The 23,174-nt window shown below is 45.1% G+C and overlaps 1 protein-coding gene across 1 annotated transcript; it reads left to right on the top strand.

Moving 5' to 3' along the window:
• Positions 1-22,736, top strand: BATF (basic leucine zipper ATF-like transcription factor). Its single transcript, XM_047738674.1, has 3 exons — positions 1-294; positions 2,643-2,747; positions 22,175-22,736. Exons 1-3 carry the CDS (start codon positions 232-234, stop codon positions 22,382-22,384), a joined length of 378 nt encoding a protein of 125 aa, XP_047594630.1. The 5' UTR covers positions 1-231; the 3' UTR covers positions 22,385-22,736.
• Positions 22,737-23,174: the final 438 nt, after the last annotated feature.

Here is a 23,174-nt window from a genome sequence, read left to right as displayed (position 1 = left end):
GCGCGCGCACACGAGCCCCAAAGCGAGCGACATGTCCCTGTGGGGAGCAGTGCCTCGGCACCCCAGAGTGAGGAGGACGCAGGGGGCAGAGGCGGCTGCAGGGCGGGCAGAGGAGGGAGCTGCGCAGGGGGGTGAGCTGGTGGCCGGGGAGCCGTCAGGAAGGGAGGCCGGCTGGTGACCCGAGAGCCCCGTGGCCCCCGGGGTGTGTGCAGAGCCCGGAAGATTGCAGCCATGCCTCACAGCTCTGACAGCAGCGACTCCAGCTTCAGCCGCTCTCCTCCCCCTGGCAAACAGGTAGAGTCCCCCCTTTCCCTGCAGCCCACCTTCTCATTCTCGGGAGGGGGGCCCTCGGAGCTCGGGCTACAGGTCCCCATCCAGGGAGCCCCAGGAGGAGCGAGGAAGTGGCTGGGGGCAGGAGCACCCTGTCACAGGACGTGGTGTTTGCAGCTAAGCCGCGCCTGTTGGCCAAGATCCTCCTCCTGCACCCATCCCACCCAAGCCCCTTTCCCTCTCCACTCCTAGCGGGGCCTGCCCCCCCTTCCTCTCCCCTGGGCCCCCACCCCATGGAGCTTTCTAGGAAGCCAGGAGGAGAATGCGCATCAAGGAACCCTGGTCTCTCAAAGGAAAGGGTCCCCCTTTCCCCAAGGCGAGAGGCACCGCGTTAAGGAGGCGGCTGGCATGCCTAGCCCAGGCGTGTGGTTTCGTGGGAGGCAGCCATCAGGGTAAGAGAAGGAAGGGGCAGGGAAAAGCAAAGAAGAGGAAAAGGGCAAGCTGGAGGAGGAAGCCAGGCAAGCCCAAGAGCATCCATGTTATCTACTGGGGCACCGTCCTGGCTGCTAGCATGGCCAGCAGAGAGGGATGCGGGAGCTGCCACCTAAGCCTCTCCCCTCTGTGGCTCTAGACGGGGAAAGGAATCAGGAGAGGGCGTTGGAGCTGGCTGCAGGAGTTCAGCTCTGCTCGGGGAAGCCAGAGCCATTGAGGTAGAGAGTCTGGGAATGTTTAGAATCGAGATTGTGACTTCCAAGTCCAAAGTTTTCAGCTTGAGGTTTGCAAAAAAAAAGGGGGGGGGGCACTCTGCCTGCCCCCAAAGCTTCTGGAGTTTTCTCTTCACCACTTTCCTTGACATCCCTCTCCAGACAAGGGCTGCTTCATTCTCCCCCATAGGTCAAGGGATTAACATTTCTGCTCCAAGTTTGTGGTTTAAAAACCACATTCTTTCCTTAGCACAGATACCCAAGAGGGCTTGGAAGGTGCTGCATCCGAAGTAAAAGTGTAAGAACGGATAATCCAGCATCTGTCATCAATGTCTCGCAGAAGAGCAGCAGGCTGGGGGGAGTCCTGGTGGAGACCTCTAGAAGGAAAGAGTCCAATCCCCTGCTCCAGATGGTATCACGGCGGCTCAGGCTGCCTGGAAGTCTGTACTCTTCTTAGGAAGGAAATTACTCATGGCTTCCATGGTAACCTAGTTCCTCATGCCCCTTCTAGAGAAGCACTTCCTTCCCATCTAACCCAATGCCCTCCTACTGCAATGGCCTGGAAGTGTTGGGCATGCTGGTGAGACATCTGCTTGGTGGGCACAGTCTTGCCCCAGGACAGTGTCTCTGGATCCTGTGTGGGCGTGAGAGGGAACAGGGCAGGCGCTGTGGACGGTTTTACTCCAATACTCATCCTGCAATATCTGGAGGGGGGCGGGGAACTGGAGCAAACCTCTTTGTCCAAGTAGAGGACATGTCCGTCTGTGGGATAAACTTAGAGGACACCCAGAGGTCCTCTTGTCCTAAGCAGCCACGCACTGCCTGCCACAGACAGGTAATCACCACCTTTAAAGCTATTCTTGGCTTCTAGTTTGTATTAGGCCTTGTGCTCAGGGCCACGGGGAATGTCAAGGTCACTGAGCATAATGAAGGGAATGCATGAGAAAAAGAGGCAGATCTGGGATGGGGACCTCAGCCCAGGGATGTGGCAGAAGACACATGAATACAAACCAGTGAGGGGTGGGAAGTCCTTGGAAAGGTGTCAGACTTAGCATCAGAAGAGGGAAGGGCCTGGATTATGGTAGCCCCCTGGGCAAGCCCTTTGAGCCTCAGCCTCCTCGCATATAAGAGCGAAACAATAATATTAACTGCACTGTTAATTAAACAAGGAGATAATTAATTAAACACAAGGAGTTAATTAAACACAGTTAATTAAACAGGAATTAAACAAGAGCACCTCTGAAAAAGTACTTGCACAGAAGTTGGCACATAGTAGGTGCTCAGCAAAGTTTTGCGGGGGGGGGGGGGAATAGCAAGAAAATTCTAGGCCCAGAAGTGGGAGAGTAAGGGTGAAGCAGACCCAGAGAGAGGAAAGGTGATAAAACACACTTCATCACCTTCGCCATTTTTTTTTTTCAAATACAGCCCTATCGAGGCCCCAGGGTCTTTTTCCTCTTCCTGTAGCTTTTGGCCAAAATAGCTATAGGGACCTAAGGGAGCGTAACAGTGTGGGGAAGAGTTCTCTTTTGGGCTCAGCCTTTTGAGCGGGCAAATGAAAAGATGAAGAAATGGAAGGATGGATGGACAGATACCAAGCAGCCCGAGAACGTGCTTTGACTCTGAAGAGAGGAGCACGTTCACCTAATTCCCGTCATCTGTGCTTCCCAGGACTCATCCGATGATGTCAGGAAAGTTCAGAGAAGGGAGAAAAATCGCATTGCTGCCCAGAAGAGCCGGCAGAGGCAGACACAGAAAGCCGACACCCTGCACTTGGTGAGTACTCAGAACCTTCTTCAGCCTCTGGAGCCTATAGGCTTTGCTTCCCACCACCCGTGGATGCTTGGACCACAGCTTTGAGGCTTCCTGCTTTGCGAGCATGTGCGGGGGTGGGGCATGGGGGTAAGCGGAGGGGTAGGGCTTCGGGGTGTGGTGCAGAGGAGAGGCTCTCCTCTGGGTGTTTTGAGATTTAGTAGCATGGAATGAGCTGGGGTGCTGAAAAAGAAATGAAACCTTCTTCCTGATCCCTGAGAGGGCATGAGGTGTCAATGAGTTGATCGTATGAAGGAGATAGGCTGGGTGGAAGCAGACCACTGCCTCAGAGATGGGGTAGCCAGAGAGAGCTCTATCCCTCTGGAGCCTAGAGAGCAGAAGGCAGGACTGTCTTTGGGAAGAATTTAGAAGATGTCAAACACTTTGGGGGAGCCCTGATCCCAGTGTTGGGATTGCAAATGGTCCCATCCCCTAGGAGGCCAGTGGCAGCCACCCTGGTCCCTGCCTTTGGGACAAAGAGGTCCGTAGGGTGCTACACCCTACTCCTCTTTCCAGAACATCATTATGATTTTATTTTGAAGTATCTTTTATGCTGTCCCAAGGGGTCTGTGAAAGATGTGGTTTCAAGTGCACTTATCTGAGATGGTCCCCATACTGGTTGAGTTGTCTCCAGTCTCAAACTTTCTAGAGAAGGCTTTGAGCCCTGGCTTGAGCGGTAGCCTTGGGTAATGCTGAACTGCTAGTCCACCAGAGGACCAAGGCTCTCGTCATGTTGCTGAATTCTGGCCGCGTGCTTCCCAGAGCAGTGCTTCCTCCTTATCTCCCATACCTTAGCTCTCTTCATTCTGCCCTTTCATTTGGTCCTCAGTCAACCAGCTCTTACCTCACTGGCTACTTCCCCTTCCATCCTCTCACCCCACCTCTAGCAATTCCACCTTCCTGTCCTTCCTCCTGAACCATTCCCAAACCTCTTGCATCCTAGTCCTTCACTTCAATGGTCAAGGGCAATTGGTACCCAAAATAAGTGCGTTTGTGTTTATTTGAAAGATTACCATGGCAATCAGTCAGTTAGAATAGTTGTTTTAATTGTATCCAGAAAGAGTAAGACTCAGTTTGGGGGGAGGAAAGAGATGCTTCTTTTAGCATTGTAAGGAAGCAGAGAAAAGTCAGCACCAACATCTCTGATGGGATGCTTGTGTTTTATGAGAAACATATTCAGCATATCTTCCATTGCGTTCCAACGTAGTTTTAAGTTCATAAATATTTGTGGAATGGAAAAAAAAAAGAACGAATGGACACCAGATTCTCCCTTCTTTGTGATAATTATGATCAGCTGCCTAAATGGGAAGTTGTCAGTACTACTGCTACTTAGGGGTTCTCTGTGATTTCATCATAGCTGAGGGTCCTAACACACTCCCGTTTACTATTTGAAGCTTGAAAATCTATGATCACTCACTTGTCTCTATCAGAGTCTAATTCTAATTCAATATTCAATCTAATTCAATATTGCCAAAAAGCAAGCAAATATATAAAAATTGGGAAGGATAAAACCTGCCTTTTTGTATAAGTGGGCAATATCCTGAGACTGTAAAACTACTGTGAACTTTATAAGTTTGGAGTATTTAAAAAAAAAAAGTAAAAATTAAGGATAGCTCAGCAGCTCTGCAGTCAGAAGTACAGGGTTTGGGGGAAAAAAAAAGAAGTACAGGGTTTGAATCCTAACTCCCCCACTTGCTATCTGTGTGACAGATCTCAGAGACCTTCAACCTCCCCTAGACTCAGTTTCCCTATCTCTACATTGGGAAATGACAGGGACTACCTCATAGAGACAACACATATAAAAAGTTCAATGCAGTGCCTGCTGTACAATACTCAAAAAATTTAAGTGTAATAAGAGTAATTTTAATAATAGTTATTATTATAGAAGCAAGATAAATAATCATAACTGGGGCACCTCGGGGGCTCAGTCGGTTAAGCCCGGAAGTGGTGGACTCTTGATTTTAGGTCAAGTCATGATCTCAGGGTTGTAAGATGGAGCCCCTCGCTGGGCTCTATGCTCTGTGGGGATTCTGCTTTTCTCCTTCTCCCTCTCCCTCTGCCCCTTCCTCTGCTTGTGTGTGTACTCTCTCTCTCTCACACAATAAATAAATAAATAAATAAGTCTTTTTTAAAAACCACAACTAAAATTAGATATCTATCTATATCTATCTATCTACCTCAAAATCTCAGGGCAGAGAGATTTCTTAAAGGCTGGAAAGTTCAGACACATTTTTGATGCTTGAGAGTCCTCTACACACTCTCCCCCCAGTCCCTACCACCAAAATGGTCCCCAGTGTATGCCTGCTCACTTCTAATGACAGAGATCTCCTTTCCTCCTGACATGAGCCAAGGAGTCCTCCCTATCATGAGCTGTGCCACCCCTGGTCTTTGTCCAAGCCTGGAGGACGTATCAATGAGGGGGACATGTATAGTTCTTTGCTGTGGCAAGGTTTTCAACGGACTCATCTCTCTCTCTCTCTCTGTAAGACAAGAGTTAGAATCAGAAGACTTGGCCCATCTTGATTATACTAGCCATGACTAGATTGAGAAGATCTCTGGGTCTTGGGGTGCAAGTTATGCCGTCACCACAGTCACATCCACACCTCCAGCCTCAGCCTCTAGAATGTTCCCATCCCCCCAGCCTTTTCTTTGGAGCACCCTAGCATTCATCTTCACTTTTTGGGAAGCCAGCCTGGGGGCTGCAGCCACAGCAGATTGTTTCTTGACTTCAGGTAAAAGCTTTTGGCAGCGACATTCAAGTCTGTCCCCATCAAACAGAGGGGTTGGCTGTGATGTGAAATGTTAATTTCCTCTCAGACGCAATCACCCATCTTCTCCGTCCATTATCCTCTTAATTATGTTTGTGATTCAGGTAGAAAATCTGGTTTACCACTAGCATTCTTAGGGTTGAGAGCTGGGTTTAACCTTGACTCCATGCTTGGCTCCACATGTTGAGGTTCTGGAACAGTTTTCTGTTCCAGCTCTTTCCAGCTCTACGACATAGCCAGAGGACCCATCTGCCAATATTTTAAAGACTAGCTACTGAGAGCACTGTAACAAATAAAGACTATGTATGTATTGCTGTGTTAGCTTCATAGGCTGGGGTAATGTTGTTTTCTCAGTTTCAGCTTTGTCACTATTATCTCTTTTAAAATACCAAAAGCATTACTTCATTTCTCCAGTGAGAGTGTGGGATACTTACTATTTAACATTTTCAGTGTCTATCCTATAAATGGTTTACAACAAAACACCAAACACTGATTGCTTTTAAAAAGCAGAGTAAGGGGGCGCCTGGGTGACTCAGTGGGTTAAAGCCTCTGTCTTCAGCTCAGCATGATCCCAGGGTGCTGGGATCGAGCCCCCGCATCCATCGGGCTCTCTGCTCAGCAGGGAGCCTGCTTCCCCCTCTCTCTCTGCCTGCCTCTCTGCCTACTTCTGATCTCTGTCAAATAAGTAAAAAAATCTTAAAAAAAAAAAAAGCAAAGTAGGGAAGGAGCATCTTTCTACAATTGTTTAATCTTATGCCAACTTTAGAACATCCTTGGCATTCACTACCCCTCACATAAACTGGCTCAGGTGCTTCTTTTCATAACTGTGATATCAACAGAGTCCACATTCTGTTTTAATTCTCTTTCGTTGGGTGTTTCACACAAGCCCCGGCTACACTTATTTCCTTTCCTCCCACAGACAACTATAAAATCTGTTAGGGGCAGTAAATGCATTGATTAAAAAGGAGAAAGGCATATCATTTTTTATGAAAATTTTATTTTTTTAAGTTTTCACTTAAATTCTAGTTTGCAGACATACTAGACCAGTTCATCTCCAAAAGACATCAGTAGCTAGTAAGTGGATCCAAGATGATCAGCTGAAAAATTATTAAAACTAATAAGGGAACCCTGTCAGCTTTCAAAGTTAACACAAAATGTAATGACTTTCCTATATGTAAACCATAACCAACTAGAAAATTTCATGGGAGGAAAGATTCCATTTATAATACCAACACTGGCAAGTGGAAGGAAGGAATACATTTTACAAAAAAAAAAAAAAAAAAATGCAGGGCTTAATTTTTAAAAACTTTAAAATTATTCTAAGTGATTTTAAAAACACTCAAATAAGTGGAAAGATCTGCCTTATGTAAAAATAGCAATTTTCCATAATCTAGATATTTAACTTAATGTAATCCCAATAAAAACCCAATATAACTTTCTGGAAGTAAGGAAGAGACTTAGATTAGCTATTCTAAGTTCTTAGTGAGAAAAAACGTGTGCCAATTTCCAGGAAAATTTTAGAGCGGGTTAATTAAAGAAGATTAGCTGAACAAGATATTAAAGTGAATTATAATTATAGAAATCAAAACAATGTGGAAAAGACAGAGCACTGGGCAGAAGAGAATACAGAAAGAGATCCCAAAGCAAACTGAAATTTAAGACCCAAGTACATATATCAATTCCTAAGAACAAGGCACAAGATACAAGAACAAATGCAAAATGATGATGATGGCATTTCAAACCAGTGAAGGCAGCCAAATCATTCAATAAATAGAATTGGGACAACTGGCTAGCCATTTTGGGAAGAAGAAACTAGAGTCTTCATTTCTCATACAACATGCACACAGATTAAATACTAAAAAAAGAAAAATAAAGAAATTTGGGGGGAAAGAGCACTGAAAAATTATTTTGGAATGGACTTTCCCAGATAAAGTCCAAAACTCTGAAACCATAAAGGAAAAAACTGATATATATTACCTTTATACATAAAAAGTGAAAATTTCTATATAGTTCAAAATGCAATATGCATGGGGCGCCTGGGTGGTTCAGTGGGTTAAAGCCTCTGCCTTTGGCTCAGGTCATGATCCCAGCATCCTGGGATCGAGCCCTGCATCGGGCTCTCTGCTCTTCGGAGAGCCTGCTTCCTCCTCTCTCTGCCTGCCTCCCTGCCTGCTTGTGATCTCTCTGTCAAATAAGTAAATAAAATCTTTAAAAAAAGAAAAATACAATACACAAAGTCAAAGGCAAATGATGGATTGGGGAAATATCTGTAACACATATGACCAAAAAAGGGCATATTTACTTCATATATGAAAGCTCTTATGAATAAGAAGATGATGATTAACAATCCAAAAGAAAAACGAGCAATGATTATAAAGGGGCAATTTACAGGGAGCCTGAGTAGCTCAGTGGGTTAAGCCTCTGCTTTCAGCTCAGGTCATGATCCCAGGGTCCTGGGATCGAGCCCCGCGTTGGGCTCCCTGCTCAGTGGGAAGCTGCGTTGGGCTCCCTGCTCAGTGGGAAGCCTGCTTCCTCCCTCTCTCACTCTCCCTGCTTGTGTTCCCTCTCTCGCTTTGCCTTTCTCTGTAAAATAAATAAATAATTTCTTTAAAGAAATGGGTAATTTACAGAAAGAAATAAATAGCAAAGAAATATGGAAAAGATTCTAGACCTCACTTAGGGAAATGACAATTAAAGCAACAGTGAAATTCCCTGCCGGACTGGCAAAGACAAAAAATGTTGCTAATATGGGATGTTGTCCAGACAATGGAGAAGCAGGCACCACCACATACTTCTAGTGGGAGTTGGTACGACTCCACTAGAAGTCAGTTTAACCATGCCCATCAAAAACACTGTAACCTGGCCGTTTTACATCTAGAAGTCTATTTACAAATGTACCCACAGATTACACAGTTATGTACATGTGAAGATAATCTTTGCTGCATTGTTTCTTATAGTAAAGACTGGAAACAACATAAATATCCATGGATAAGGAACTAATTAAATGAACTACAACAGTCCATTTGGAGGAATACAATGGAGTTGTTAAAATAAATTACATCTGAATGTGGTAATCTGAGAAGATTATCCAGCTTCTATACTCTTTTTTTCTTTTCAGACTTTATTTATTTATTTGACAGACAGAGGTCATACTTAGGCCGAGAGGCAGGCAGAGAGAGAGAGGAAGGGAAGCAGGCTCCCCGCTGAGCAGAGAGCCTGACATGGGGCTTGATTCCAGGACCCTGAGATCATGACCCGAGCCGGAGGCAGAGGCTTAACCCACTGAGCCACCCAGGCACCCCTAGCTTCTGTACTCTTAAATGAAAAAGATGTGAATATGGTACATATTTTGCTCCCATGTACGTTTTTTTTGTTTGTTTTTTGTTTGTTTGTTTTTTAGATTTTATTTATTTATTTGACAGAGAGAGATCACAAGCAGGCAGAGAGGCAGGCAGAGAGACAGGAGGAAGCAGGCTCCCCGCTGAGCAGAGAGCCCGATGCGGGACTCGATCCCAGGACTCCGAGATCATGACCCGAGCCGAAGGCAGCGGCTCAACCCACCAAGCCACCCAGGCGCCCCTCCCATGTACGTTTTTAATAGAAAGAAAAACATATATGTGCATGTGTGTATGAACTTAAAATTTTTCAAAAAGGTTTTCCCCCAAGGTTAACACTTATTTCTAAAAAGTAGGTTGGAAGGTCTAAAGCAGGGGAGGGATACTGTGCATTTTTTCCCTTTTTTATAGAGTCTGGATGTTTTTATCATGTGCTTTTATTTTTATAATGCAGATATTCACATTCTCAACATCAATCATTACTACATATGCATTAGGATGATTTCTAATTTGACTTCAAAGATTGAATCATCTTCTTCTGTGACATTTTATCCCTTGAACATCCTACATAAATATCTCAGTCCTTTGGGAGAACCAACTGTCCATTGGGGTTTGTCAGGAGTGATCCTAAAGTCTACAGTACTGAAAAGCTTCTATAAGGGATGGCAAATCAGTGTCACTTGTGTGACCGTCCTGGTTGAGTACAATGGCTTGAAGGATTTTGAGTCAGTGTCCTAGGTCAGTGGGAAAGAGAGTTGAGGTCAGCTGAGCAGCTTTGTTCATGAAAAGGCTAACGGTAGAAGAGATGGTGGGCAGAGAGTAATGTTAGCCCAGAGCTATGCCTTTGACAAGTCAGATCTGGCCTCAAGAGTGGAATTGGAAGCAACGTGGAGTAACAGGGCCAAATCTGAAAGCTGGAACTTGGGTACTCCCTTAGCTGGGGGTGGGAAAGTTGCTTTCCTGGGGCTGGCTCCTGAAGGAGTCTTGAACTAGTCTAAAAAAGAAACAATTATAGGTTCTAGGACATATTTTAATGCCATATATAACAAATGTTCTGAGTATAAATTATGCATGAAATGAAGCTTAAAGCTATTGCTGTGAGAAAAAAAGGTATTTACAATCAGAGGAAAATTGAGTAATGGAAGAAAAGCAGCTCAATGAAGATGTCAACCCCCAGGCCGCCTTAGAATGGCACTATTGTTCTTGGTCTTCTGGGGAATACTGGAAGAGAAAGCTGTTTGTGGTCCTTTTTCACTCCTGGAGTTCTTCGCTTTCTCTCTGGGAGACCATGCCATAAGATTTATTGGCATAGAGAAAGCATAGGTAGAAAACAAAAAAAACACAGAAGGAATGTTCTGGCTGTTCCACCCTTAAAAAATTCAGTGAAAACCAGCCAACCACCTGTGGAAAAGAGGCATTTGTCTTGGGCCTCTGTGGCTATGAATTTCTTTTTATTAAAAACATATTAATTAAATACATGACTATGTACCGGGCACTGTGTGTTAAGTGCTCTACCTATAGTATCTCATTTAATCTGCACAAAAACCTGTTTTTTTGTATTATCATAGTAATATCATTTTTGTATTAGGTTAAGCAAATTGTTCAAGGTCACAGAGCTTGTAGCTAGGTCTGACTGATTTTAGAGCCCATCTCCCTAACCATTAAACTATACTGCCTCTTCCTTCAGACTCTCATGAAGATGTATTCATCTTCTCTGATATCCTCCTTGAGTCTCTTCCTGACTTTACTTTTTTGTTCTTTGAGGAACATCTTCCAAAATTCACACTCGTTCCTTCTCCACATTAGGCCTAGTCAAGAAATTAAAGTCTCTATGAAATATATCAATATATCCATTGAAACCCCCTCCTTTTTTTTTTTTAAGATTTCATTTATTTATTTGACAGACAGAGATCACAAGTAGGCAGAGAGGTAGGCAGATAGGTAGGCAGAGCGGGGTTGGGGGGGAAGCAGGCTTCCTGCCAAGCAGAGAGCCTGATGTGTGGCTTGATCCCAGGACCCTGAGACCATGACCCGAGCCGAAGGCAGAGGCTTTAACCACTGAACCACCCAGGCTCCTCTGAAACCCTTTTTAAAGAAAGCTGTGTGGCAGTAAATATTGAATTCTCATAAGAGAACACTCCTTGGCACAGCAATTCTACTTATAAGAGTTTGAAAGAAAAATGATACATAAAGATATCTAATTCATCATAAACACCATGAACTGATACTTTATCAATACTATAAAATTGGACAGATGCCCAACAAGAAGTGATTAAGCTGTATTATGATACATTCAGACACTAGAATTTTATACTGCCACTAAAAATGACTATGTAGATCTGTAGCCCCAAAAGATATCAATGACTTGGCACTGAGGGAAGAAACAGCAACTTGCAAAGAGTATGCAGAGTCTAATCCCGTTCATGTAAAATTTGTGGGTTTGGGGCACGTTTGCATGCATAAAGAAATATCTGGAAAGATATTCTCCAAAATGCTAATAGTGTTTCTTTCTGAGTGGTTGAGTTTTGAGTAGCTTACCTTACTCTGGTATTTTTCTATATATTTTTTATTGTGATGAATGTGTACCATTTTAAAAATAAGAACAACAAACTAGTAGACTATTTTCATTTGGGGGAAAAAAAAAAAACATGTCAAGGCAATCCACCACCCTTAAAAGCTTGTACCACTGATGATGAGTCAGTATGGCTAAGTTTGGGAGACATATTTGAGAGGAGGCCAACTCCACGCCAGTCCTGACATTTATAAAGAATTTCTATTCAAATGAGATTACAGGTCCCGGGTCATAAATTGATGGTGCCCATTCAAGCAGGAGTCTTCACAAAGCTGCCATTAGCAGCACCCAAAGGTCTTTCTCCTGAAAAGAATAGGAGTCTCATCAAAAAGTCCTTTTCTAAGCTGCTCAGGGATTTTCCTAGTTTCCTCTGTGGGACTCAGTCTGACACCTTGCTTCCTAGGGGGCATAGATTGGTTCCAGAGGACAAAGTCCCCTTCTATAGAGTCTCATTTTGGGTCCACATGGTAGCTTGGGGGAGGGGGACTAACAATAATTATGGTTATATTCCCTTGTTTATAAGATCACAGAATTAAAAGATAACTTAGAGATGCTGTAGACTAACCAGCCACATAACCAATGGGGACACCAAGGTCTTTCTCAGGACACCCAAGAACCCAAACCTCTTGCCTGCCCACCTTTTGCTTTTGTTTTGTACCGCTTTGTTGAACAGGACTTTGCTATGCAGATGGTGTTGCTCTTACATGTCCTTTTGCAAAGGGTAAGCCAAGAAGTGAGCCATTAACCAGGTCTGAATGACCTAGACAATCCTAGTAATAGAATCCAAGTATATACAGCATGAGATGAGAAAGAGAGTGCAAGGTTGAGAGGGACTGAAGTTTAAGTGTTCCTTTATGTTAAAAAGATCTTAAAGTTGTAATCTGAAATTAAAAGCATAATACTACATTGGGGAAAATATTTGCATCAGATTAAATAAATGCAGATTTCATATTTATACCATAGAAAGAACATCCTTTTTAAGAAAAACTTCAAGACTCCAATAGGTAAGTGGGCAGAAACCATGAACAGAAAGCTTGTGTAACGTTTTTCCTACCAAAATGAAAATAACCCAATTTGCTATTCTGATTGTGAAAATGATATACACTAAGAGTTTCTCAGCCTCGGCACTATTGACATTTTGAGTTGTATCATACTTTATTGGGGGAGGGGGTTGTCCTGTGCATGTAAAATAGTAAATCTACCTCCTAGATGCCAGTAGCAGCAGCTCATCCCACAATTGTGATGATGAAAACTATTTCCAGACCTTGTCAAACGTCCCCTGGGGGGGGCGCAAAATTGCCCCCGGTTGAGAATGCTGTACTAGGGAACAGACACATAGAAAATTCTTCCTCCTTGGTAATCAATAATTTATAAAATTACAATGAAATTAAGAAGCTTGAGGTGCCTGGGTGGCTCAGTGGGTTAAGCATCTGCCTTCAGCTCAGGTCATGATCCCAGGAGCCTGGGATGGAGCCCCACATTGGGCTCCCTCCTCAGCGGAGAGTCTGCTTCTCCTTATCCCTCGCCCACCCCCTCTTGTGCATTCTCTCTCTCTCTCTCAAGTAAATTTTAAAACTCTTTTAAAAAAAAGAAATTAAGAAAACTTCAGAAGTCTAATTGGCAAAATATATTATTTAAAGTTATAGTGCTTAAATGCCAAAGGGGTTGTAGTAACATTGACTTATATGTTCACTGCTGATGACACTATATATCTTATGTAACCTTTTACAGCATTACAACCATGAACTGGAAGACTGGCCATGCCCTTTGCCCCCCTAATCTCACTCCTACAAGTTTAGGAAATGATTGAACAAAACCCATTATGGGTTAAGATGTTCATTGCAGCATTGTTTATAATAGCAACATTTTGATAGCAACCAAAATGTCCAACATTAAAAAAACCATTTTAGGTAAATTGTGGCTCTTCCATGTGATGACATAGCCATTAAAAATGATAATTATGGTGATGATGTAGATGTGACAAAGTCATTACAAAGCAAAATACAAATCATCTTTACAATACAATGATTGAAATTTCATAAAAATAAGTATGTGTATCTTAAAAAGATGGCAATATGTGCAAATGAAAACAGTTGTGTTGAAAGAACTAGGATCGTGGGTGGATATGAGTTTTAAAAAACATCTTAAATGTAGTTATACTGTATATTTTTTATTTAAAAACAAGAAAATGGTTAGAGATCTGTGTGAACTCAGGAGGACACTGAGGACAAGGGCAGCAATGATATCATTGAGCTAAAATTTGATGGTCAAGTTTTAGTAAATCCTACCATTTATCCTCCAAACAGGAACACTTTTGGAAGTGAAAAGAGCTCACATAAGAATGACCCCAGGACAACGGGTATGGAATGGGACTGTCCCAGTACATATCTCATCACTCTCAGTTTAGGGAAACTAAGGAGGGTGACCTGGAGCTCTTATAAAGCAAGATATTTATTCAAAAGCAGGAAAAAGTTCAGAGCCAAGCAGAGGAGACTAGATTCCTAGGGCCAAAGTACACTTTCTTACAACTGAGGATCCTCTAACCAAAATGTTTTCTGGGTGCTCAGCTGGTACAGTTACCCAGAAAACATTTTGGTTAGAGGTGGGACAGTCCAGAAAATTCTATAAACAAAGGCCAATTTCCCAGTACTCGATCCAGTGTTAGAAGAGATGATGGATCCACTCAACAAGTATATATTAGTGTCCTACATGCCAGGTATGGTTTTTTTCCAGGCACTGAGAATACAACAGGGATAAGACAGAGACCCTGAATTCATGGACCTTACATTCAACTGGAAGTCACACTGGAAAACACGCAAATAAATGGACAGGCTAATCAAACCAAGTGAAGAGGACTTCAAATAAAATCAAATAGTGCAATGTTGAATGTGGTTAAGGGGTGGGTGGGGACAGTGATCAAGGAGGGTCTGAGACCCTGATATTTGAGATCAAATGGGGTGAGAGAAAGAGACTGGGAAGATCTGGGGGAAGGGTGTGCTTGGCAGAGGCTGGAGGCCAAACTTTGTGTGGCCAGTCAAGGGTCAGAAAGATGCCTTGTAGGACCAGCCTTTGAGAGCATGAGATGCTCAGGAACAGGGGTGATGGAGCCACAGGTAGCAGGAACCCGATGGGAGGGGGGCGGTCAACAAGACTAATCCAGATCTGCCTGGGGCATATATCTGAACCTAAACTCTGATTTACAGACTGGAAAGCAGTAACACCTCACTGGGCTGTTCAGGAGTTCAATGACAGGGCAAAGACAAAAACAAAGCAATAGTGTATTTGTTTTGTTTTGTTTTGCATTGAGGTGAAGGTTATATTTATTCATTCATTTGAATGCAAAGCACTTGGCATTTTTTTTTTTAAAGATTTTATTTACGTATTTCACAGCGAGAGACATAGAGCAAGAGGAAACACAAGCAGGGGGACTGGGAGAGGGAGAAGCAGACTTCCTACAGAGTAGGAAGCCTGATGCGGGCCTTGATCCCAGGACCCTGGGATCATGACCTGAGCCGAAGGCAGCAGCTTAATTACTGAGCCACCCAGGCGCCCAGCACTTGGCATTTTCCTATAAATCAGTCAGATGAGGATATCAGATGTATTATTATAGATGAAAGCATATGCCCTTCCTTCCAGTTGTTTATAAAAGCTTTAAGAGCACTAACGGTTTCACTGGCCTGGCTTTTAGCCGTCACCGCTGGGCAAGTCCCCTTCCTTTGGTATGGATGGGGAAAGTCAAGTTCCAGTTAAGGAAACTATACACAGAGTTCTTAAAATGCTGTTAATTCTGCTACTCCCACCCATAGCTTTATTTTGGGGAACATAAGTGTTGTTAAGTAGGGATCTGACCTGGGCCTTTTTTAAACAGGGAATCTCTTAAACTCATTTATAACCATATAAAGTAGAAGCTATAAAAGATATTAAAGTCTTGGTTAAACACTCCATGGGAAGTTTCATGGACATCATTAAAAGACTGTCCATATGCAGGGTTTGGCTAATTATTAGAGTCTAATTTGGTAGTCAAGCAACACGATTTTATCAAACACTTACTATGTGCCAAGCACTGTCCTAGTCAATGATGACAAAACAGTGAAGACAGCGATAGACCCTTACAGAGCTCAACAATTTAAAGGGAAACTAGTTAGATAGTTATCATTAATGAGATTCCAATAGATACCCTACCTCCTGCTTTTCCATCATTTCAATGATCTGTTCTGGTCTACTTGAAATTGTTTTCACCAAATATAACAGCAGTGCAATAGAGAGGCACTTTCCCTTAAACAAACATTTACTTTCAAAAGATTTTTTTGACTTAGAAACATTCTCCCACTTTTCTAAAGTTATTTTATTATACTTACATTATTTATCCTATATATTAAGATAAAAATATTTAATAAAATAAAACTATAAATATATAAATTTAATAAAAGTAAAATAAACATTGCCCAATATTTATATCCTTACATATATATTAATTTTTTATTTAAATTCAATTAAGTTAACATATATTGTATTATTAGTTTTGGGGTAGAATTTAGTGATTCATCAGTTGCATATAATACTCAGTGCTCACTATGTCAAATGCCCTCCTTAATGCCCATCACCCAGTTACCCCAACCCCCCACCCACCTCCCCTCCAGCAACCCTCAGTTTGTTACCTATAGTTAAGAGTCTCTTATGGTTTGTCTCCTTCTCTGTTTTTGTCTTATTTTATTTTTCCTTCCTTTCCCCTACAGTCATCTGTTTTGTTTCTTAAATTCCTCATATGAGTGAAATCATATGGTTTTTATCTTTCTCTGACTGACTTATTTCACTTAGCCTAATACCCTCTAGCTTCATTTACGCCATTGCAAATGGCAAGATTTCATTCTTTTTGATGGCTGAGTAATATTCCATGGTAGATATAAACACTACATCTTCTTTACCCATTCCTCTGTCAATGGACATATATATTTTTAAGAGGAACCAGCTATGAACATGATTCATTAAGCTCACCTACAAAGTGTTTTCTTTTCAAGTCTTGATGCCTGAGACCTGCTCGAGGACAGTCAAATTGGAACCTCTCACAGGGGTGAAGTTCAGGAGTTAAAATCTTTTTGAAGCTCTTCAGGTGACTTCAGTGTGCAGCCAGGTGCATGTGGTAGAATGTGCGGAGTGAGTCTGGGACAACTGGGGGTATATACGTGCCCAGACACTGTCCCCAGAGGACTGGCAGGATTGAAGAAAAAAATAATTTAATTTAAACCTTTGTGTTCATGGCAATTACTAGTTGTTTGTTTTTTGGAATTGGGTTTGCTAGTGATAACCTTCCTAGGTTGAGATATCAGTCAGGATTCCATTCAGCTAAAAGTAATAGAAAGACTATCAAACGGGCATCACTAAGTCTCAGATAACAAGGAATTCAGAATGGACAGGACAGGGCCAAGTGCAAGAACATCATCAAAGAACCGGGCTACTTCTGTCTGTGTGCAGGTATCCTTGCTATGCGACTTTCATCCTCAAGGCTGCGATATAGCTTCTGGACCTCTGGGCACCAATCTGGGTTGAGGGAGGGTGGGTGGCTTTTGTCCTGGCGAGGCTTTACCTTTTCAATTGGAAAGGGTAGCTCCACCCCCAGGTACTTCGACTTAGATCTTATTGGTCAGAATCTGTCACATGGGTTGCCCAGCTACGAGAAAAGCTGAGCATTTGATAAATTCTCTTTCTAGCTCTCTGGAGGAAGGCAAGGAGGAGGAGGTTAGTACAGTAGAGATTTCTTCAGAATCGGACTTGTTTGTTATTCAGTGCAAAGACCTGTGGCTTGATGATTCTTCTTTTCTCCTCTTTGGGTGAGGAAGAGGAGTTGGGGCCAGTTTTCCCGGGACTGGTGGGAGGGGTAGGCATAGATCCTCCCAGGGCTTGGGAAATGTCCTACGCTGGTTCGCAGACTTCTTCAGAAATGGTGGGCTCCACGCTGTATCTGTGTTTGGTGGATTGGTGACTGCTGGAGACTGAACATATTTAGGTGTGAGAGATAAGCTTCACTTACCATTCTCATGTTTAAGTGTAGGTGAGAGCTAAAAGGTCACCCAATTGATAAATAACTACGTGTTCTGTTGAAGAGGAACACGCAGGGACTATTTTCACTCTTCTGGAAATCATGATTAGAGCCTTCAAGGAGAAGGTCAAGGCACTAAACCAAAGCTGGAAGGGAGGAGGACCAAAGACCTGCTCACAATGCCCGGAGAGTCCCTGCCAGAGCCTGGGGCCAGAGCCTGTCCTTGGCCTTGCTCCTAACTGGCTTCCTTGTGGGTAAGGGAACTGTCTGGGGATTCCCCATCATTCATGAGCTCTTTGAGTGACCCCCTTTCAGCCCCTCCAGTAGGGAATTTCCCAGAATGTTCCCACACCCCCATGAAGCCTCTTCCTTAACCACCCCCAAGCTGCCTGTAGTTCAGGGTTGGCATCAACGTTCAAGCTTCAGAGCTGGGGGTGAATTATGAGCATTATTGTCTGGATTTGTAAGAGGTGGGAAAGAGGAAAGCTAAAATTGGAAAGCCGACAGGGCTGAAGCCTCCCAGGAGCTAATTACCAAACATCGTACGACTTAAACAAATGTCAAAGACAAAGAGAATAGGGTAGGCACAGACTCCGAAGCCAGGCTGCCTCATTCAAGTGGTGGTGCTGCCTCTTTACAAGCTGTGTGACCTTGAACAGGTTACTTAACTTCCCTGTACTTTTAGGTTATCCTCTTCTGCAAAATGCAGATAATCATGCTATCTACCACAAAGATTAAAGATAATAATACCTGTCAAATACTTAAAAGAGTGCTTGGTACATGGTAGCATTCAATAAACGTGAGTTATGAAGTCAAGCTAGACTATTCTTTTACAAATTTGGTTTCTACTAATTTTTCTTGTACAAATTGAGTCTACGTCCCTCTGCCTCCTGCGACCTTCTCCTTGGCATTCACACACACTCCTTCCTAACAAGTGGACCGGGTTAAAGGCTCATACACTCAGGTATTTTGTTTGGAATCTGAAATATTCGAGAGCCCAAGAGGGCTTGGAGATTTTCGAAGCTAATGGGTCCTTCTAATGTTTTTCAATATTCACTGCACTGGGAGCCTCTAGCAACCCAATGCCAGACTGCACCCCAGACTGCTTAAATCAGAATCAGGCACCAGGACTGGTAAAGCTCCCCAGAGGTTCCCATGGATCCCAGGGCGTGGCCGAGGTTGAGAACCATTGTTGTGGTCCAGTCTTCCTGTTCTAACCGGACAGGGGCTCAGAGAGGGAAAGCGAGTCACAGAGGCTCACCTAACCAGGACCCCAGTCCCCAGTTACTGCTGATGGAACCCGCTATCGCCATGTGCTCTGGACCTCACTCTGTATATGGAGGAAGGCCTGGCTGTGAGTGAGCTCTCAAAAAGAAGAGCTGGACAGAAGATTCCCTCCCATCTCTGGGCAGGAATGCAGACGATCAGCTCCTCGACTGGAAGAGTGTGACCAACTCGGGGTTCCAGTGTGGTGTTTAAAGATCACCAAAATCGAGACCCAGTGCTCTTTCGGGACACTGTAGGGCAGCCGAGGACTTCTTAGTGATTTCTGAAGACCTTCAGTCACTTAAGTCACTGGTCTCTCAGGGGAAGCATTGGGTATGCCAGAGCAAGAACTGGGCTGAAGATGGGAAAGCCTCGAGCCAAACCCTCTCTTGCCCCTATGTGGTTATGGGGCTTTGGGTCAGTCGCCGAAGTGTCTGGACCTCTGATAAAATCAGTGTCTTGAGGCAAATTCCAAAGCCCTCACTCCCAGCAGTGCTGCCACCAGCCTGTGATCATTCGGAGGGAGTATTTTGGGTAGCTTTGTCCCAGTGTCTCAGTTGGCCTCATCTGAGAAGTGGGGATCATGGCAAGGGCTGGCCTCCCGTGTCCATCTCAGGGGGTTACCATGAGGAGCCTGAAGGACAGAAAGGAATTCTGAAAAGCGGAAAGCAGGTCAGGCAGAAGCCCAGATGCCGGCTTTGCCGCTCCTTGACTGACAGAGGACATGCGTGTGAGAGGCCAAAATTTCCTTCCCAAACATTCCTCTCCCCTTCCCGCTGAGTCCTAGGTTTCCAGCTGCCACTGGGAAGGGAAGGGAAATGGGGGGGATGTGGTCATTGTACCTGTGAGTAAACACCTGCTCCCGTTGGCCGCCTTGGCTAGACTGTCCCTGTGTGAGTGCTTTCCAGCGCATGACTGCCCCAGGGACCGTCAGAGTGGACTGAGCCGGGGACATTTTGGGAGGAGGCCACCCCCCCCACGCCCCCCCAGCCACTTCCTCCTGAAAGGGAAGTCGAACTCTTGCTCTTGCCAGTGTCTGGCTGGCTGCATGGCTCCTGGGCTGCCTGGTCTGGTTTCTCTGCGGCCCTAGCAGGAAACCGTCATGCTTCCCAAGGTAAAGACAAGCTTCTTGTCACAGGTGGTTGTTTTCTGGTCAGAGGCAGCAGTGGTTGTGAACCCCCTCGCAGAGCTCTGGAATCTGCAAGCCAGGAGGGGGTGGTGGCGGTGGGGAGCGAAAGCTAGAGAGAGCTCAACAGAGCTCGCTTGGGGAGGAGGAAGAACCTGCTGTCACTTCCCGAAAGCTGGGCCTGCCTCTAGGCGGGGAGAAGGTCAGAGCGGTTGGTCCCTGTGGCCCGCCTACCCCACCCCTCCCTTCTGCCTCGGGGTTTGCCCAGGCTCTTCAGAGCACAGAATTTACAGTAAACGTTGTCACCAGTGGAAACTCTCAGAGGGGGCGAAGAAAAGGGCTAGAGGAAGGGGCGAGGACTCCCGGCCCCCAGTTCCCGTCTTAAAACCACCCCCCCACCCAGTCTCATGGGTTGCTTTCTTTTACCTTTCGGTAAAGAGGGGATGCCCTGTCTCTGGGATGTGCCTGGAAACAAGGAAATGGTAAGATAACGGAGCCGCCATACCTCGCAGAAAAAGCGGGTGCCTCTGACTCCACCATCGTGGGTCTGAGTGTCCTGCCCACCCCCATCCCATTTCAGAGATGGGGGTTTCCTTTGTACTGACCTCGGCACCATTTTCTAGCTCAAAGCCACATACAGGAAATGCCAGGCTAGGGCTGAGCCTGCTTGTATCCGTCCTTCACAAGTGGAATGGAAGCCGGCCTGATGGGTAAGGCCACAGGCATAAGCTCCTCTACCACTTAAAAAGGAACTCTGGGGTTCACGGATTAGGGCAGTTGCCAGCCTACCTAGCTCTCTCATTGGACCACAGCTCCTGCTCCTGGTGGGTTATGTAAGGCACCTCTTAATCGGCCAGTTATCTTACACCTGCTCACTGCCCATCACGGTTTCGAGTCAACTGTTCCTCCAGCCATCGGAGTCATTAGCCAGTCAATCAACAGACATTTGAGTTCATACTGTGTGCCAGGCACCTAACGAATAGGCACTTGGTAAGTGCTTGACTGATTAAAACCAGTGTAATAGTGTGTTTAACTTATGTTTTTAAACTTGCCTGATCGTTAGTTAGATGACCTGGGGCACTTGTTAAAAACTCAGTGAATTCCCAGATTTCACCCCAAATCCCAAACCCACTGAGTTCAAATCTCTAGATTTCAAGAACAGCCTGAAACTCTAATAAGCCCTTCAAATAATTCTAATACTTTGGCCATGCTGACCTAAGTCAAAGAAAACTAGAAATATTAAGGCCTGGTTGCCAGCTCAGGTTGATTTTTTGAACTGAAGTGTAACTTACTTACCTCTCCAATGCCCTTTTCCCTTCCTCTGTGGCACCAAGGATTAGATGAGTCAATCTGTTTGATTGACTCGAGGAATGTGAACCTTCAAATCACATTGGAAATGCAATTCCCTTAGGTAGCTTTGTTTTCCAGTACACACTAATTACCAGAGTGGAATTGTTGATTAATTAATGATGTGATCAGGAATCAGCATTCTTGGACCCAGAGTTTGCCTGATTAGCGTTTATCTGATGGTGTTCTTAGCAACAGGGGAAAGGTGTTTCTGGAAAAAAAGCACATACGCCTGGGCGGAACACACGCAGGGCGCTTTAAACCAGGCTCTCGAATGGACTGGCCAGCAGAATGAAACCAGCCAGCAGAATGGACTGGAACTGAACCTTGTGGTGGGTTTTGACCACTTGATGTTTATAAAGACCCTGGTGTTCTAGAATCTGGTTAAGTAGACAGTTAACCATGGACTCCGTTAGGCTAAAAGCCCACCCTGGAAACATTCAGAGAGCTTGCGGTATAACATTGGGTGGAAAAGCATGAAATTAGTATAAGCTGTTCTCTCAAACTCTTTTCCATTTTTTCAGGCTCTCACCTGTCAGCCTGTTTCCCATAATATACACTTGCCGCTCTCAACCCACATACACCCTCGCAGAGACCCACATACACACACACACGAAGGTGCACACTCACACCCATTCCCACGTGCTCCTCTATCAGATGAGATCCTACGAAGCTGCCACCCTTATAGGGCAAACGGACAAAACCCAGCAATTTTATGGGTTCGAGCTTGTATCTGGGCACACACATGTGTTTATAAAGGCACCCATGCTCTCATACGACACACGCAAATACATGCACACACACGTGCAGAAAAAAATCACTGATGCCCCTCCCCGCGGCTGTGCTGGTGAGAAGTGAACCTGTCTCCTCCCGCTCCCCGTTCCTCCCATCCTGTGCCTTCCTAGAGACTGATCTCTGATGCTGACTTTTCTCCGCACAGGAGAGCGAAGACCTAGAGAAACAGAACGCGGCTCTGCGGAAGGAGATCAAGCAGCTCACAGAGGAGATGAAGTATTTCACGTCAGTGCTGAGCAGCCATGAGCCCCTGTGTTCGGTGCTGGCCGCCAGCACGCCCTCGCCCCCCGACGTGGTGTACAGCGCCCACGCCTTCCACCAGCCTCACGTTGGCTCGCCTCGCTTCCAGCCCTGACTTTCCAAACATGGGGTGGTGGGGGACGGAGCCCCCCAGCCCCCAGCTGCCCTGGCAGGCCTCAGGAGGGGCACACGGACTGTAGCCAGGCTGCCCTTCCCCCCAGGGCCTCTCTCCATCCGGAGACCCGGATGCAGAGGCCCAGACAAGGATTGAGCACAAGACTGGAGCAGCTGGGAGTGTGGGAGGCCACCCAGTGGTGTCGCCGCCTGTCTGTGTGTGCTGAGCCCCCATGCGGATGGGAGGCCCAATCCAGAGTTCGACCAGACATGATGCCCGAGACCCATGGCATTGAGGGAGGAGGGTAGGAGAGGGTGGGGGTTATTTTTCTAAATAAATTTCTTAAAAGAAACCAGTTTGGCAAACAATTTTCTTCTTTTACACACTTCCTTGAAACCCTAAGTTCTGTGGGGTTGGCACCTTCTTTTGTCCTTGGTCTCGAGACTCATTAAAGCTCTGTAGACGGCTAATATCTCTTCTCTCCCATGGTTTGTTAGCCTACTTGGGAAGCTGGGGCTTTTCAAAGCATCTTCAGCCCTCCCTGGAGGCATCTTCTTGGTTTCCTCCCCCAGTCACCTCACGATGACCTCCACTTTCCATTCCTCACTGCCTTGTCCTTCCCGGATTGTCGGCAGGCCGTGCTCCGGACGTGGGGAAGGACCAGTGTGAGATGCTCTTCAGAGGAAGGGTCAGCTACGCTCCCTCAGCTCGGCCCAGACAGCCAGCCCTGGTAACTGCTCCTTGCCGGGCCCTAGGCAAGGTGTTCCAGTAACACAATGGCAACCCCAAG

This window comes from Lutra lutra, chromosome 7, assembly GCF_902655055.1.
Source record: "Lutra lutra chromosome 7, mLutLut1.2, whole genome shotgun sequence".
NCBI classification, from domain to species: Eukaryota; Metazoa; Chordata; class Mammalia; order Carnivora; family Mustelidae; genus Lutra; species Lutra lutra.
This window is presented reverse-complemented; position numbering and strand designations above follow the sequence as displayed.

What these genes read in the sequence shown, in the direction of transcription:
- BATF (XM_047738674.1), top strand. Translation starts at nt 232, where the DNA reads ATGCCTCACAGCTCTGACAGCAGCGACTCCAGCTTCAGCCGCTCTCCT. An exon ending in CTCCTCCCCCTGGCAAACAG is followed by an intron (nt 295 to 2,642) that starts GTAGAGTCCCCC and finishes TGTGCTTCCCAG; the next exon opens with GACTCATCCGATGATGTCAG. An exon ending in AAGCCGACACCCTGCACTTG is followed by an intron (nt 2,748 to 22,174) that starts GTGAGTACTCAG and finishes TTCTCCGCACAG; the next exon opens with GAGAGCGAAGACCTAGAGAA.